This window comes from Platalea leucorodia (genome assembly GCF_965183815.1).
Source record: "Platalea leucorodia genome assembly, chromosome: 9".
In the NCBI taxonomy this organism is placed as follows: Eukaryota; Metazoa; Chordata; class Aves; order Pelecaniformes; family Threskiornithidae; genus Platalea; species Platalea leucorodia.
This window is the reverse complement of record NC_138831.1, coordinates 42193325-42211122: the sequence shown is the minus strand read 5'-3', so window position 1 is coordinate 42211122 and position 17798 is coordinate 42193325. Positions and strand designations below refer to the sequence as shown.

Genomic DNA, 17798 nt, shown 5'->3' with positions numbered 1-17798 from the left:
CCTGTTGGTAGGAATAATCAATTGCAAAGAAATGGGGTAAAGAGCCAGCAGAGTGAGCAGCAGTTGGCTGAAAAGGTATGGGGGTTAGAGTGGACTGCAGGCTCAATGGGAGCCAGCAGTGTCATGCAGCTCTTAATAAAAAAAAAAAAAAAAAAAGAGGAAAAAAAGTCAAATATCATACTGGGATAGATCAGTCAAAGTGCAGTCTATAAGCTGTGAGATCATCCTACTATTCTACTCAGCATGAGTAAGGCCACAGCTGGGGTACCATATCCAGCCTGGGGCTACGTGCTTGAGGACAGTTGTGGGTCAGCTTGAGAGAGGCAAAGAACAGGAATGACTCAGAAACAGAAGTTACAAAGAAAAGTTGAAGGAACGGCATTAATCCGAAGAAATGACTGGATAGAGGTAATGATAAATATGTCAATAGCTGCTGTGAAGAGGAAAAGAAACTATTCTTAATGTTGGTTGTAGGAAAGGTAGTGGTGGGCTTAAATTGTAGAAACACATAGCTTGGAAATTAAGAAAAAAAATTGCCAACAGGAAGAATGGAGATGCAATGGAATAGGTTGCCTGAGGCTGCCTCGCTAGAAGTATTTAAGAACAGGTTAAAACATGTTAGTTAGGCATGGCATGGGTTTGCCTCCAAGCAGGACTGGGAGACGTCCTAAAAGGTCACTGGGTTCTATTTTTTTATGCTTCTGTGCTTGGATGTAATTGTATTGCTTTTTTAGATGTTATACATAGAAATATAGAAGACTTTTCTAGGAACTTTCCCTAGACTATGAACATCAGGGTTTGATCTTTTGGAAACCACAGTGACTAAAAGGCAATGTGTGGGAATTCAGTTTGCCAGCAAAATGACCCTGAGACTGCGCAGGGGACTCTCTCAGCTCAGTGCCCCCTCTTCTTCTTCTCTCTGTTTCTCAGAATTTCTCCTTGAGCTACAAAGGCGACATACTTGGTTTTAAGTAATGGCAACAGTTGCATGGAATTGGTGAGCAACAAAGCCAGAATGTGTCTTTTCTGCTGCCTCCTGTCACTCTTCTCACTGAGAGGAGCATCTCTGCTCACCTGCATCTACCCTAAACAGTGGCATCTTCCATGGGTCCCAGATGCCCAATCCATTCAGCCGGTGCTGCGTACAGAGGATACTCAGATTTGCCGCAGCACTTTTGGTAGCTTCACCTCTTCCCTCCTGATTCATTTTGCCAGGGTATCTCTTCACTCAACATTTTCCCCTGTTTGCTGCCAGAATGTCAGGGTGGAGAATTTAAGGTGAGTATTGCAAAAACAGAGAGCAGGCTTGGGCCACGCAGCACTTCTAGATGTCTTGCTGTTGTTGCCATAGGAGGCAAAAAGTGTGCCACCAGCACCTAGCGACAGGTAAAGTAACCCCCAGCAGCACCTCCAGTGAAGTGTCCTGCTTCCTTATGCACTGATAAAAGCACGTTACCAGAACAACAGGAGAACAATAGGTTTTATCCTGGCTTTCTAGGGGGAACAAGGGATGTAACAGCTTAAAGAGAAGGGAGGAGTAGGTAACGCTTGACACTTGGGCTATCTGGTTTCCAGCCTCAAATGCATGCTCCAGGTGAAAACGTGACCTGGTTTTCAGCTTTACATCTCTTTCAGTGAGTCCAGGGATGGTCTCAGACTAATGGCGGGTTTTGGTTTGTATGATTTGAGAAAACAGAGTTCGAGTGATGCTGAGAAGAAAAAAATCAATACACCTCCCATAAGAAATAAAAACCACTCTTGTCCCTTCTGTGCTTGTACTTTTTAAAAATGACGTTCCAGCTGATTATAATAGGGTTATTCCAGCTGAAGAATATGGTTCAGGGTTTGGATGTGAAGATTGTCTTCATTTGACAGACAGTTGGAAGGGTGCACATGCTTCAATAAAGCATTGCTGATTTCTGACAGACAATAGTATGCATAAGCCCAAATGTACTTTTCTATTTTAATTACATGACCAGTACTCATGAATGGGAGCCTGAGCTTTATCTCCACTGACCTTGAAAATCCCCTGGAGGTTTATGATGAAACGAAGCATATGTTTTCTGGTGATTTCTGGAAAGTAAGGAAACACAAAAAGCACTTGTTCTAGTTTTGTTTTTTTCAGGAAACAATGTGATACACCATCAGAGCTTCCACATTATTGCAGGAGAATTTGGAAGTTCTGCACATGAATGCAAAGAGAAATACATCTACGTGAATGTGCTCAGCAGGAACCTATTTGCCTTTCACCCCAAATATTCGGTGACTGCAAGGTAGATAGATTAAGTGGTTTCGATTTGGTTCTCTACAATTAGTATGCCTGCCTTTTTTTTTTTTTCCCCCCTATGGGTTTTCTATTGGTTTCTCTTTTTTTTCTCTCTCTCTTAAGCACTACCTTCATATCCATGTGTTACTATTTTTTCACACTTTTTTCCCCTAAGGCTTTCGCTCTGCTTCATCCCAGTTCTTCCCAATATAGCTATGCAGATTTACAACCCTTTTCATCTCCCATGACACTGCTTACATTCACAGGGCAAAAATCAGCCTTTTCTTGCCAGGTTATGCGGCCATCCTCCCCACCACTCGTGAACGACTCTAGACTGCCGCTCCCTTGAGGACTAAACTAGATTGGGATTTATTAAACCCTTAGCCCCCTGTTTGAATGATATACGGCCTCAGGCAGTAGGCACTAAGGCGAATGCACACTACTTCTTTGTAAAGGCACAGTAAACCATGCTACAGAGTGCACTGCCCCAGGCATTCCTAAACTATCTTGTCCTGTGTCAGCAAGATGCCTTAAGAACTCTCCATAGAGCTTTCACTGCCTCATTTTCCCTCTGCTCCCACCCTATGCATTTCAATAAAGTAACGAAAGGATTCATCTGTAATTGAAATTCCTTTCATCAGCCCAGATATAGCCTGAACAAAGATACTGACATGAAAAAGCAGTCAAGAACATATCTTTAAAATGTCAATTTGCCAGTGACAAGCATAAAATGCAGTCACTGCAAATCAAGACTCTAAACCCGCATTGTATATCACATAGCTGCCACTTCCCCCCGCTATCCCTCCCATAAGTTTTGATGTTTGTACATCTTTGTTTTTGTTTCCACATTCTTCTCATACTGTATTCACAGCAAATCTGAGGATAGCTGGGTCTTGATTAAACCTTAGAGAAAGCTCTTTTAAACCCTGAATAGTGTCATTTATCTTAGACTCACACCTCTGAAGAAATTGATCATTCAAGCTCTGTGGGTTTTCTCTACTGTTTTTCCATTTATTTATTCATTCTGCTAAAGTAATTGATGCACGTTTGTCCATATAGACCTGTTAGTTTAATGGTACGTGGGTTTACATGGCAGGAAATTGCTACGATCTTGCTTGGGTGCAGAAAGAAAAATAAGAAATGAGAGTTCTTTCCACTGGCACAATGTAGGGAAGGATACACCCAACAGAAAAAACATAAGTATGGGCCATCTACTGAAGGCTATATTTAGCTCGCTTACCCTGGGTGACTAATTTAGGTGTTACATCTTAAAGTCTTGACTATACAGAGACCAGGGTCTGGCACCCCGGCAGCTTGCGTGATTGGAAACACCCACCACCCTCTTGAGCTTCAAGGCGACGCTAAGCACGAGGACCAGCTAAAGCTCTCTGCAAAGAAGGCTGCTGTGTTGGACTGCCAAGGGTGGCTGAAGAGCCATGGCCCCAGTGCCTGCTTTGTTCGTGGCAGCGTGTTGGAAAGGAACACAGTGTGCCGCTGCCAACAGGGAGGCTGACCTCTGTGGGGTGGAGGACCTGTCATGTCCCAGGAGTAGCAGTTACTGCCCTGACTCTCCCTTCCTCCTGGCAGCAGAAGGAGCAGCAAGGCCAGCCCGCGGGGGCTCGGGGTCTGGCTCTCCTTCCTTGCTCCATCCCTTCCCTCTACCCTCTGCTTCCTCTGCAGCAGTGGTTTAGCATTAGCCTGGCGCTGGTTTGCTGGGGGCAGCAACAGTAAATTTTACATACCTATCCGAGAACCCTGAAACTGGCTCTATGTTTCTAAAGGGCTACACACTTTAAAAAACTTAGTTATCAACACCTTTTTATTACTCCTTATTAGTGCTTAGAGTTTTAGCTGTGAAACTAAGAAGAAAAAGACCAAAAGCTAAAATCTAATTATACAACTGAAGACAAGCAAATGGAAGAATACATGGAAACAATGAGACACTGCTGGTCAAAATGCATAATGAAGGTATCACTTTCAAATCCTGATTCCCTACCAGCTTTGGCTGCATCGCAGGTTCTTTCTTCAGGCCTCTCTAATACGTCCCCATCATATGATCCCTCTTTTTTTTATGAACTCCACTGGCTAATGCTGTGCCTGTAGCACATCCCACACAGCATTCTTGACTTCATTGACAGGGTTTTCACAGTGTGTCCTCATGGAACATTTCATCTTCTTCTTGCTAGCACAAGAGTGATATATGTCTCCAGCAAGTTCTCGATGCCACCATCTGTTGCCCATGCATCGTCTTTTTCAGACACACCCCTTCCCACTACCTCTGCTTCTCTTGTGTTTGGGAGGGTCCTCTCCTATCCCCAGAGCAAATTAATTTTTCTCCCTCAAATCCTTCCTTCAAGCACACCTTTGCCTGGAAGCTGTAAAGAACCTGACAGCCAAGCATCTGATTACTACTGCTTCATCATTGTCCCAGCACCTCAGTTTGGTAGACTCCAGTGTTACCTCTTGCCTTGTGCTTCAACTGGGGGAAACATTGCCTTTCAGCGTTGCTACTGCTTTAACATGCTCTAGAACAGGCCTAAGATAAACAGATACTAACTTACATGAACAGTAAGAAATACTACTTGCACTCTTCATGCACTTTTTGTCCAGGAAATCAGCAAAAATGCATCGAGGAACTTCCTGGTCTGAGTTTGGTGTTTGTAACCCGTTCCACAATCAGATGATGGGGGCACGTGTGCAGGTATTAGATGCGGACTGTTTATCCAGCTGTAACAGTCACCCAGCTGGCAAGTGGCAGCAGGAAGTCAGGCATGGTTCATGTTTAAGATACATAATCTTCACAGTGCTGCTGCCAGGTGTCTTCTTTGGCTGCACTCTCACTGTCTTCTCGCCTATTCTTTTGTCTCTCCAGTGTTCAGGAAAAGGAAGTGGAGTGCAAAGCGCTCTGCCCTTGTGACAGGCGCGGTGAGACTACAGGACATGGTGGAAATAACCAAGACATAACCAATCACCGTGTGCTCTGTGTGTTGTATTTACCTTTTTGGTAGCTATTTGAAGATTTTCCCTGCTACCTGAGGCATCTTTCTAGGTCCATCAACAGTTAATCAAAAGCTGAAAATAAAAGTCTCATAGATAACACGTCTTCCTAGGGGTTACTTCCCATCTCTTAGTGGGCTTGACAACTTGTTTATTATTAAATGCTTGCATATTCTACCCTTGCAGACCATATATTAACATTTAGTGAAGAAGCAGGGTACTTCACTGAGTCTTAGTGTCATGTGAGTTACAAGGCACAGCAGTAGGGACTTCTTTATTTACAGATCATTAAAAAGATGAGTTCTGTGGTAACAGTACAAGCAGAAATACTTGTTTTTCTTGAGCATTTTCACAGTATTTGGTCAAGTGAAAACTATGCAGATGCCTGCTGGCTGCAAAATGAAAAGGAGAAGAAAGAGCAGAGGGAAGTATGGGGTTGGGGGAAAAGAGAGATGAGACAAGAGGGGCCGCTGGAGTGAAGCAGTAGTATCGAGGGGAACACACAGAGGAAAGATCCAAAACAGCCATTCTTCAAGCAGCAATTTCAGACGTTGAGCATGAGAAATATTGGCACACTCCCTATCCATTGTCTTTCTGTGCCCACCATAGCTGAGTACCTGGACATAATGATGTCAGAAGATTTGCACATCCTGGAAGCATCCTCATCCCAGGGAAAGTGCCAGATCTTTAGCAAAAGAGGTGGCTGAAGGAAGGAGGGAGCAAGGTATGAGGAACCAAAGCTATCTATGGTGGTCGAAGTAGCCAGCACAGTTGTTTGGGGGGCTAATTAGGACAGCTCTGAGACTTGTCTAAAATGTTAGAACAAACCAAGCTCTGGGCAGTGCCAGGGATGGGGTGCAGGAGAGGCACGAAGCTGTCTGTGTTCAGCTTTCCACAGCCACCTCTTCAGCCCAGCAAGCTGCAACACAACCCCGCAGGACTACCGTGGATCCTGGAAGGTTAGGGATGTGGCTGCCGCTGAAACAGCACACAAATGGATGGATAAAAATTCTCTTTAATTTTCACTCTCTTAAGCACTTGTGCATTACAGGTCTCTTTTGACAGCTCAGGATACAGGTTACACACTAAATGAGTGCTAATTTTAAGTCCTGATTGCTTTACTTTCTTGAGCTACAAACTCATGGACACTGTTTTCAGCTTGCTGTGATGGCAGCAGTATTCGGGAACTCCTTTTTCTTACTCCTCCATCCTTCTCATCCAGCATCATTTCCATTTCAGTCACTCCCTCTTGCTCCTTTCTTCATTTTGTTCTCCAAGACTTTGGCAAATGTTATCTTTCTTGAGGAGGCACCCACTGTGCAAGAACTATTTTATTGTACGAGAGATCGACTGAGATTAATGTAAACTACAGAGAGCGTATGACAAGAACAATGAAGAAACTAATAAGGTTTGCACAGCCCAGTTCACTCGAGAAGCAAATTTCATGCCACTTCCCCTTGGATTCAAAGAGGACACTTTAATCTCAGTACTATAAACATGACCTAAGGAAGGACCAGGGTGGAGCATGGGAAATATTGTCCTTTTAATTGTCTATTCTTTGGAGTAGCAATCTACTTACGATATATCTACTTACGATATAACAGCCTGGCTCCAGGCGAGTCATACTGCCTTTGAGAGGGTTCTGAGAAATGTTAGTTTCAGTGGATGCTACGTGCCCAAATTCCAGCTCTTATCTTGGTTTCAGCGTGTGTGCAGTGAGAGGGACGCGCAGCGGCAGCACTAGACGGGCTTTTCTCAGATCTCATCAGCCAAATCACTTCTCGGGGTATAGCCAGGGTGTTCTCAGGGTTGTATCAGTCTTCCCGCAGAATATCAATAGTGTCTCTTGTAACAGTGTAGGTGGAGCTTGAGGCCGTTCATGATCCCCAAGGAATTTCACAGGGTTTGTCATTTATCTATTCCGTATTTTCTTTATCCAGATGTTTCTATCACATTCTATAGATTAGGAGTCCCTTGCAACGTTTCATCTGACATCCGAACAGCCCATAGGCAGGGCGCGTTGGCTCGGTCTCTGCCACCTGAAGGAACCCAGCACCAGCATGTGGGACTGCTTCATTACCCTCCCCGGCCTCTGGGCCCTGCCACCCTCCCAGTGGGACACGCAAGACACCGGGTATTTTCTGTCCTCTGGAGGAAACGGTCTGTCCGTGTCAGAGGCCACGCTTTCGAACTGGCTAGAGATACACAGCCTTCATTTTCTCTCTTAACAGTCAGCGTAGATACAATTATTGCTGGCTGAATTTAGGATTTCTGAAATTCCCATTGTTAGCAAAACTAAAGGAAAAATTGATGTGGATGGGGGTTCGTCCTACTTTTGACATTCCAAAGACAAAGGAATATCATGCATGACTGACTCTTTTGTATACAGGTTTTGTCTTAAGAGTTGGCAAATGTTAGCGCTGAAAGAGAAGTTCGTCTGAGGCTTGGCACTAATGAAATGACCTCAGCTCAATGTTCTTCTTGAGTTCTGAAACTTTATTCCGCATAGGTAGCAGGTGGGGTAACGGACACACATGAGCAGAGCACCACAAAGCGGTGGACGTGCAGGGCACATCTGAAGTCAGGGCACTGGCTGGATGTACGTGAATTACACGGCGAGTACAGCTGCATAGGTATCATTTTCCTTATATTTTTCACTTGGGCTGTTTATAGGTAAAGCTACATTACAGTTTTTTTTCAGCAAGCACACAGCGCTGGTTAATTAATTTAAGGGCATAGTTATAACCAGTTTTAGTAACAGAATGTTACACATAAGTATGTCCAGTTGTCTCTTGCTTTGTGCTCGCTGGATCAGCAAATGTCTCTGAGACACAGTACCGCAACCAGCAATTCGTGGGTTCTGCCATATGCCCCCAGTGATTTCTTGATTTAAGCAACGAATGATTTGGGATGTGGGTTATCAGTCCAATTTTCTAAGGAAGCGAGGCTTCCGCAGTTGCACGGTATCTGTTAAGTTCTGTGGGATCTCTTGAAACTGCTGACCGACTTCAGCCCAACCTAACGGAGATACAGAGGTCTCCATGGCTTTCGAGCCTGGGTGCACAGCACGCTTGACACCCGGAGAGCGGAGCTCTGGCGGCTGCCAGCTGCGGGGCAGCTCCAGCCACGTTTCTGCACTAGATCGGCCGTTCTCCAGGAGCGAGACTCAAGGCCACCGGGTGCCCCCCATCCGGACCGCCCGGCGGGGCCTGCCGTGACCAGGAGAGCCGCCTGCGACCGGGGCCCGCCGTGCCGCGCTGGGAGGGATGAAGGCGGCCCCAGCAGCGAACAGCCCTTTCCCCAGGGTGACCCGAGCGGGCTGGCGCGGGAAGGCTCGGGAGCAGCGCCGGCGGACCCCGAAGGCTGCGGGAGGGCGGCGCGGCCCCGACAGCGAGGGCCCGCAGGCCGCCGGCGCCCTCCCCGCGGGCGGCGCGAAATGGCCCCCGCCGCCCCCTCGGCCGCTGCCCCCGGCCCCGCCGCGCATGCGCGACGCGCGGGCGGGGAGGGGGCGCGGGCTCTGCCGCTCCACGTGACGGCGGCGGCGGCGGGGGGCTGCCTTAAAGGGCCAGCGGGCGGGCGGCCCGGCCCAGGGGCTGCCGCTCCCCGCCCCGCCCCGCCCCGCGCACCTGCCGGGCGCCCCGGCGCTAAGGCCTAGGGGGCAGCCGCGAGCCGCGGCGGGCGGCGCTGTGGGCCGCGCCGGGCCGCCGCCTCGTCCCCGCCGGCACCTGCGGCGGGCGGCCCCGCTCCGCGCCCGTAACCCGGAAGCGGTGCGGCTGCGAGGAGGGGAGAGCGCCGGGACATGGCCGCTGCCTGCTCCTGCCTGCGCGCCGCAGCCGGCATGGCCCTGCCCGCGGCGACGCGCGGCTGAGCCTCGACCTTGCCTTCCCCTTCCCCTCCCCGACCGACCCTCCTCCTCCTCTTCCTCCTTCTCCTCCTCCTCCTCCTCCTCCTCTTCCTCCTCCCGCCGCCGCTCGGAGGCTGCCTGGGCCGGGGGCGGTAGCGCTGAGGGGGGCCCCGCGCTGCCTGGCGGGGCTGGGCGTCCCTGGGGCCGGCAGCGGGGCGGAGCCGGGCGGGGGCCGCGGGCGGCGGCGCGGTGGGGTAGGGCCCGAGGCCGGGGTGGGCGCACGTTCCCTGCGGGGGCCGGCGCCGGCGCGGGGGGGCCGCTTTGAATTCTGGAGCGCCGCGCTGAGCCGTAGGGGCTGGGAATTCGTGCTGTAAATGCGTACATGTGCGTGTGACCTGCCGTCTGCGAGGGGGTCCGGGGTGGGGGTCTAGAGGGTTGCATTTACTGTAGCGTTAGTTGTGGGATTTCAAAGGGCTGGTTGTACTCCCTTTATTTTTTGTGGAGTTGGTCTTTTTTTTTTTTTTTTTTTTTTTTCTTTCTATAAGCAGGTCTTCAGGCTTAGAAGAGCTGGGCTATTTTTGCTGAACTGTAGTTCCTCCAAGGTTGTCGTTGTTTGCATTTTGGGAGGGCAGCTGGTAGCCTTGCAGGAAGGCGCGCAGGTTGCGTTGGAGGAGGGCCCTGGGTCGGTTGGTTTGACTTCTTTCCAGCGTAGGTTAGTTTTTCTCCGGTGTCTCTGATGCCAGAACAAGGCCCCAGAATGAACGGTTTCTCTCTGGGCGAGCTCTGCTGGCTGTTCTGCTGCCCGCCTTGCCCCAGCCGCATCGCTGCCAAGCTGGCCTTCCTGCCCCCGGAGCCCACCTACACCGTGCTGCAGCCCGAGCAGCAGCAGGAGGCCGGGGCGGCGGCCGGGGCAGGCACCCCGACGGGATCAGGCACCTGCAGTCTGCACCTGAGCGAGCGGGCGGACTGGCAGTATTCACAGCGGGAACTGGATGCCGTGGAAGTGTTCTTCTCCCGCACGGCTCGAGATAACAGGCTGGGCTGCATGTTCGTACGTTGTGCCCCCACGGGCCGGTACACGCTGCTCTTCTCACATGGTAATGCTGTGGACCTGGGCCAGATGTGCAGCTTCTATATTGGCCTTGGCTCCCGCATCAACTGCAACGTCTTCTCTTATGACTACTCTGGCTACGGGGTGAGCACCGGCAAGCCCTCTGAGAAAAACCTGTACGCAGACATTGATGCAGCCTGGCAGGCGCTCAGGACAAGGTAAATGGATATTGGGGACAAGGTATTTCTGTATCTCCGTTTAATCCTGATAAGTCCAGTGTCTGCACAATTAACCTGCTGAGAGGTGGAGGGGAAGGGTTTGTAGATGGTTTGTGTTATTTCGATGGCCTCACCACATGTTCCATCAACAGCTACAATGCGCTTTGCTGGATGGCTTCCTTTGTTGAAAGGATGCGCAAGCCTTCATCCTTGGGCTTTTTGTAGATTTAGGGGTTCAGTCAGCTGTACCATTACAAATCTCCATCTTGAGCAGGACATATTGTACTGGTTGCAGTTTGAGCTTGCACGATGGACAACAAAAAAGCCCAACCTTTTGTTTGAGACTTGCCTGCTACTTCTACACTTAGAGGTAACCCAGTTGAGCCAAAACTTTGAATTTGGCGGTAGCCTAGGCTAGTGCTTACCAAAAAACTGCTGCTGTTCTGTGATGTGCCTGGGGTTTCACGCAGGCTCGTGCGACATAGACGTCTTTCTCTTTTGGCAACCAAACAACTGTTATCAAATTGGGTAGGGTAGCGGGGTGGAAGGAAGAAGTGTTGACAGGTGGAAGTAGAGCTGGGGATTCTGCCAGGAGGAGATGCCGAAGTAGGTGGCATCCAAAGGGATGGAGCAGCAATGAGAAGACTCTGGCAAGGCAGCGTGGCCTGTAGGAACAGGGAGCCCTTGGCTTCCAGGAAATCCTGAGCAGAGCTGTCGCCTCTGGCTCCTTGCTACAACTGATTGCCATCCCCAGGCCTCTGTTGCTTCTTCTGTCCACAGCAACAATGAGCTCCTTTTGCTGTTGTGTAAGTGGTTCTTAAAACAGGACCTCGCGGAGCGTATCGTGAAAGGGAGAGCTTTAAAAAGCTTAAATTGTTGCAGTAGGGCAAGAGAGAAGAACGATGAACGTTTTCTGTTCTTGGCTCTGGGGTTGTGTAGATGAACTTGGCTTACGTGAAATGAGTATTTAATGTCTTAGGGATACGTGCCAGCTTCAAAAATAGTGACAGGAGTTGTTACTAATTTAGATAATTGGCTTTTCAAGGATCCAGGGATTGGTCAGTCATCGACTCCAAAAGGCTTTTGACATTGGTCTGCCCAAGTCAGGTTAAGAGCATGGGGAAGAAAGGTGTAGGGGGAAGTTACCCTTTCGTGGCATGCATTCTCTCTGTTTGGTGAGTAAACCAGATTCTGGGTTCATTTTCCAGGACCTCTCCCCCCAAAATTGCTTGAATATAAATATGGTTTTATGTAAAGAAATAATTTTGATATGCTGTACGCAGAATAAATGCCATTATTATGCATATGGATGATGTAAATAAGGTTTAAGGGAGGAAAAGTGCTTTGTCTAAGCCAAGCCTAGTTATTGTTTGTCCTTCAGTTGCTGTGGTTTCTCTCTGTTTCGCTTAATGTTTAGTTGATGATATTTTTTCATGAAAACCTTCTAGAGCTCTGAAAAAGCGCTTTCACATCTGCCTGGAAGTGCTTCTGTCTTGACAGGCATTAGTACATCTTTAAGATCTATGTAGATGCAGAAACAAGGGATTCCATCACTTAAGTCATTTGAGAAGCCTGACCCAGTAGGTGATGCCAGCATGTGCCCAGCTTGCTCCGAGAGGACTGTGCTCTTTCTGTTAAAGTGTGACTGGAGGAAGTTTATAGTTTTATATTGGAGTCCTTTCTGTAGTTTGTACAAGACCTAGGTTCTGCTTTCCTCCTTAAATTGAGGGGTTGGAATTTGCCAACTCTTAACTTTGCCATGTTTGTAAATCCCACATCTTGGTGCTACCTTGAGAGTACTGTTAGAGTAGTTGTGTTATCATCGGTTAGATTTTTCAGAGCCAAAGGAAATCTTACAGTATTTTAGGTGCCCAGTAAAGAAATCTGTTACTGTAAAATCTAAGCTTAAAAAAAAAAAAGGTAACTGATTCTGTCTATTAACAGATAACTGTCTTCATAACAGGTATGAGCCAAAACAATAGTCTTTCTGCTGAGGAATTCTCTAAGTGGTAGTGTGAACTTTGAGACCGATAATTTCTTAGCCCTTTTTAATAAGTCCAAGTGGCTCACAATTAAGTGAAATATTCTACTGTAAAAATACGAGTCTGCTTCTTGAGGTAAAATGTCATATTATACCATTTCTGCTGCAGCAGTTCATTGGTAGCTTCCAAGAGTTTGTGTATGCTTTCGTTCTTAATGCAAATTCCTAACATTTGGCCTGTAGTCATATGGTAGTGAACTGTAATGCAAAGTTAAAAGTGAAGTCTTAAAATAGGAGAGGTTCACTATGCCATCAAAAGCATTTAGTCATCTGTGTTAACTTCTGTGGGAAGCTGTTGCTCTTCTGAATCCACCAGACGTTCCACCTGGCAGCAGAAAGGAATCATTAAAATGCTGGAAGTCCAAGATTTTCTTTTCTAATTTTTTTTTTTTAAATTGTGCCTGTGAAGTACCACTGATACTTAGCAAATATTAATTTATCAGTGTATTTTGAAAATTGCCCAGAGTAAGGTAGGAATTAACCCTACACTTGGACAAAACAGATTGCTGCCAAATTTTAGAAATGATGGTGAGCTCACTGTGGTTGCAAACATGGCTGCAAATTTTTACTGTATTGTTTCAAGGTACTGAAATGAGAATCTTGCTACCACCTACAGGTTTAGATATTAAACCTTATATAACAAATTATTATAAAACTGTCTTGTAAACAGTGGATGAAAAATAAAATCATCAAGTTGTTTTGTTCTGTGTCAATTATCAGCCTGTCTTTGGAGAATCAGTGTCAACTATTCTCCATTCTTTTAGTCTTTGTAAAGAGTAACTTATTTTCCTTAATGCTAATTCAATGAGTATCTCTCCTCATGAATAAAGTGTACTCTTCAATGATAATTTTACTAATTATTAAGTTTGAATGCTAACTGTCTTTCAGCCTAGGTGAAGATGTTGACATATAATTTTATTCCCTTAAAATGAGTTTTTATAGATGTTCCTTCAGAGGTTTAACTGTAGCATTGGTTGCTCTAGTTCTGATATCAAGTATTAACAAGTAATTAATTTGGGCTTTTATATATATTTATTTCCACTTGATTAACAAATTTCCATCTGGTATCTAAATGCTTCTCAAAAAGAATCTTCTGTTTCATTGCTTCAGGTGACATTTTTTGTGAGTGTTTTAGGCTGGTTGGTCTGTTTCTGTTGTTTGTTCTAAAACCAGGTTGAAGAGAAGCTGTATCAGACTCTTCTCTTCTCTCATGGTCCGTATGGTTTTAAGTTGCTGCTTTTTATTGAGATGTGATTAACTCTTATCCTAATATCTGACTGACTTAGTACAACATCTGCACAGTGACTTGATTGTCGTCATCCTCCCCCCTTTCCTGAATTCTACATGGAAAGGTTGAACTTTCTAACACTTTACATTAAGACAATGTACAGTACTTAAAAACAGGATAAACACTTAGGGTTTGGGTACAATGCTTTAGCACAAAACCATGACTGCTTCGTTGATTTCATGCTACTTATATTAAAATCAATTTGTATGTTCTCTAAAAATTTGGAGAAGATTTGTGAAATATTTTTAAATCCCAGTCAAATGAAAGAAGGCACTGCTTCCCCACTCCCTCTGCTTCTGTAGTAGAGTATCGAAGAGGAGAACGTATTAGTCCATCTTTTTGATATTGAAAGGAGGTGAAGAAAATGTAGTTAATAAATAGCTTAGAAGAGGCGTTCTTGTTGCATTTAACAAAACATAGCTTGGTGTTTTTTCATGGTGCACAATACAAACTACTATCTTCTGTTTCTGTTTAAGCTTTTGATAAATGATCACTGGTATTGTAATGTTTAAATCCTTCATTCTCAAAACATGTACGTTTGAGTTTCTCTTTAAGCCCGTAGGAGAGCATTGGTTCGCTTCCATTTATCGTTAAGCTTCCTGGTCAATATGGCATGATGAAAGGAACTGAATTGTGAAATGGTATAGTAAAATGCAAGGGCTTTTGATCAATGGATAGCAGATAGTTTAGACTGTTTAAATAGTTTTTTACACTTTTTCCTCATATTTAATGTTTAAAAAAACCCAAACCTCTTATTATATGGGAATTTTATTATTTGTGGTGCTGATTATCAGTCTCCTCTTACTGTCGTTTCCTTTGCAGGAGTTGGTGGAAAAGTGTTACAGTTTTCATTTGAGTAAAATTAGGAAACACAGCTAATTGGATTAGACTAAAGTGATAACTAATCTTCTGGGCTTGTGTCAGTTTAGTTCGTCTCCATTCTGAGTTGCTGAAGTGGTTACAGCTTTCTAGGTGAATAATAGCTTCAGGTTTTTTTATATCTTGATTTATCAAAATAGTTAATTTCTACTTTAATTTTCTTTGCAACAGAATCTTCTTTCACTACCATTGTGTTTCTGTGCATGATCTAACCTGAGTTCTTTAGATTGAGTACTTAGAGGTTTTGATAGCAAGTTACCAACCAAATTCCTGACGTGGCCGAAGGCAGTGCTTGGCAGAGTCACTGTAAATAGTCCTGGAGTAATAGGCTTCCCCTTGTTCATGGTGCATCACCTGGTCGATTTTTCTGGCATTGACTTTCATAGGGTATTTCCCACTTCCAGTTTTTTAATAATGTTGATACGGTGTCTGCAAAGGATTGTTTACAGAGACTATTCTCTAAAACTGAACTTATTCTACCTGCGACGGTCAGTACTTCAAGAAAAACAGCGTACAACTTTGCTCAAAAATAGAAACGCACAGAATAGTCTCATGTTGTTGTCTATGCAGTGAGCAGAGATTAATGCAGATGATGAGCGGCCCAGGGACAAATACCAACAACTGTTTAAAACAGGTGCTCTGGTGTTTAAAGTTATTCAAAATGTTTACTGAGCTTTGGTGTCGCCTTACATAGTTTAGTCACTGAAGTAAAAGTAGTTTTGTTAAATATTTCCCTATTTCTGTCAGGACTGCAAGATCAAAGTGTGTTCAAGGAAAAAAAAAAAGAGATTTTTCACTGTCAAGAATGTTTTGCAACTAGAGTTATTTGGGAGGAAAAATAAGCTGCCAAAAAGCCTTTGGCTAACAATACTTGTTATCCTGGGTGCAGATAGTTCTGAAATTCAGCTGCCTGACCTGGAGATGTTTACCCTGCCGTACAAAGGTTGTAGGACCTGGTTCTCAACATCATCAGAGCATTTAACCCAAAGGTTTGTAGAGGACCGTGTTGCTAAATCCTACATGCTGAAGTAACTAAAGGTTTCTGTTTGCTTTTAGTGCTGCTAAATCGCATGAAGTGTACGAGACAGAGGCAAGCTTCTTCCCTTTCTCACTCTGGATAGAGAAGGGTGTCACCTTTTGAGACCGAGCTGATGGTTGTTACAGGGAGGCTGTTTGACCTGCGGACATTGCTGGTAGCACTTAGATTTGTTCAATTTGTTCTTAACAGCGGAGTGTGAGCTGGACTGTGTGAACGTCACTGGTCTTGCTCTGAAGCCAGGGTCAATCTCCAGTCCATCACAATCTCAAAAACAAAAAATCACTCCAAAATTCAACCTTTATCCTTTGTTACTCTGCTATTTTGGGGTGTTTCTAAGTGCTGGGCTAAGTTTACACTAGCTCACTACTTGTGACATAAGTAAAAAGAATAAAGGAAAAAAAAAAAACAATTAGCAGTGCTGTGTGGGACTGTAGATGCCTGTGGGTATAGGTGGAGAACATTTCAAGCTACAAAAGTGGATTATCTGCCAGCAACTGGTTTTGTGGGGAAAACTGACACTTCTTGAGCAAATGGATATTTATATTTCCATATTGAATGAAGTAAACAGGTTCTTTTCAGTTTTCTGGTTTTTTGGTCCTGTGATGCTTCCTCATGCGGAGATAAACTAGCAGGAAGGCAGTGCCAAGCAATTAGCTGTTTGGAGCTTAACTTCTGTAGCATATGTCTGAATTTCATATTTCGTTTTAATATGACATTTGCCTGGTGGAGGGGGCAATGTGATTATAGCAACTTTTACTTTTAAACCCTGCCTCAAACACACTTCTAAGCAAAATACTGGGAAACTAGTTCCTTAGATGCATTCTCTGTTGGCTTTAAAGACAACAGTCTTGAAATTATGTAGCACTAATAAATTAAATGAACAAATAACATAGCCCTTTTATTTTTCCTAAAGCTGGTAATAAATTTAATGAATAACTAATACTCCCTTCTGCCCTCCCTCACAAATATAAATCAATTACAAGGCTGCATTGGAAGCAGTTGAAATGAGTCATAAAATAAGCTGCAGATATGTTGTACCTAACATGTCTGTGCACATACAGGCTTGCTTTTGCCAATTAGCCCTTAAAAAGGGCAGAAATCTTTCTCTGTTGATTAGGAGATAGTTTTAGTTGCCACTGCACTTGAGAGAAATTTAAGGCACTTATCCATATGCAAGATGAGGGTTTCCTTGTGTTTTCTTGTATTTGGGAAAGGCACATCTTTACAGTCTTTGAACACCGGTGGCTCTTAAGTGTCTCTTCATGTTAATTTGAATATATATTGTCTGTTTATATTGATCTGAAATAGAAATAATTAAGGATGCGTTTTTGTCTAACTCTAAAAACCTGGGTTTGTATGGGCTAAAAAACAATAGGTGGGCAAACCTCTTGTATCTGTGAGAGTTGGTGGGTGGTGGGTAACTGAGATCGCTAGAGACTGGTACTTGTGAATTGAATAAACGGTTTCAGTGACCCATTCGCTACTACTTCATCTTGACTGTCCTGCGTTCCAGTTTTTAGATGAATGACTTACACTGGTCTGGCATGCTCAGCCTGACTTCTGATGATAAAGCTGAATTTCATTCCTGCTTTCCAACTGAGTGTTTTGTCGTTGTGGGTTTTTTAATGTGTCAGGTTTTGTGAGCAATGGAAGTGTGTCATTGTAAACCCGGGAAACTGTATGAGCACAGGGGAATAAAGGTTAATAGAAGGCTAAGAATGTAGACTGGGATGACTAGTGCATAGTGTAAGCTTAAGGACTGAGGAACATCTTTGCATTCTGTATTCCAAAGGCGAATTTGAGAAAAATGGGTTATTGTGGCATGTTTGCACATGAAGCTATGCAACCCACAAACAATCTCAGAAAGGTGCAAATGTAGGCCAGTTGTATAATAACAGTGTTACACTGGCATTATCTATATCCATATCTTTATTCTATATTTTTTTAACCACTATGTTAGCTTTACAGCACAAAGCTGCTCCTATTGGCATTAAACATTGTGGTTGGATTTGCTGACCATGAGACCAAATAATACAAAGGCACAAAATCGTGCTAAGCAGTAGGATCTGGCTCAATGCCCACCCACCTTTCCACCCTTGGTTTCATGTCTCCCAATGAGCACATGAACATCTTTGGGGAGAATCCCTGCAATCACAAAATAAATCTGTAACATCT

At 44.9% G+C, this 17798-nt stretch overlaps 1 protein-coding gene across 1 annotated transcript in view; it reads left to right on the top strand.

The window, feature by feature from the left end:
- Positions 1 to 9789: 9789 nt before the first annotated feature.
- The window catches only part of ABHD17C (abhydrolase domain containing 17C, depalmitoylase), a gene marked incomplete at its 3' end in the record, with an annotated part of 28914 nt that continues 20905 nt past the window's right edge, over positions 9790 to 17798 (top strand). The window contains exon 1 of the mRNA XM_082321036.1: positions 9790 to 10376. Coding sequence (XP_082177162.1) covers positions 9844 to 10376 — 533 coding nt within the window. The 5' untranslated portion in view covers positions 9790 to 9843. The remainder of the gene's footprint in view (positions 10377 to 17798) is intronic.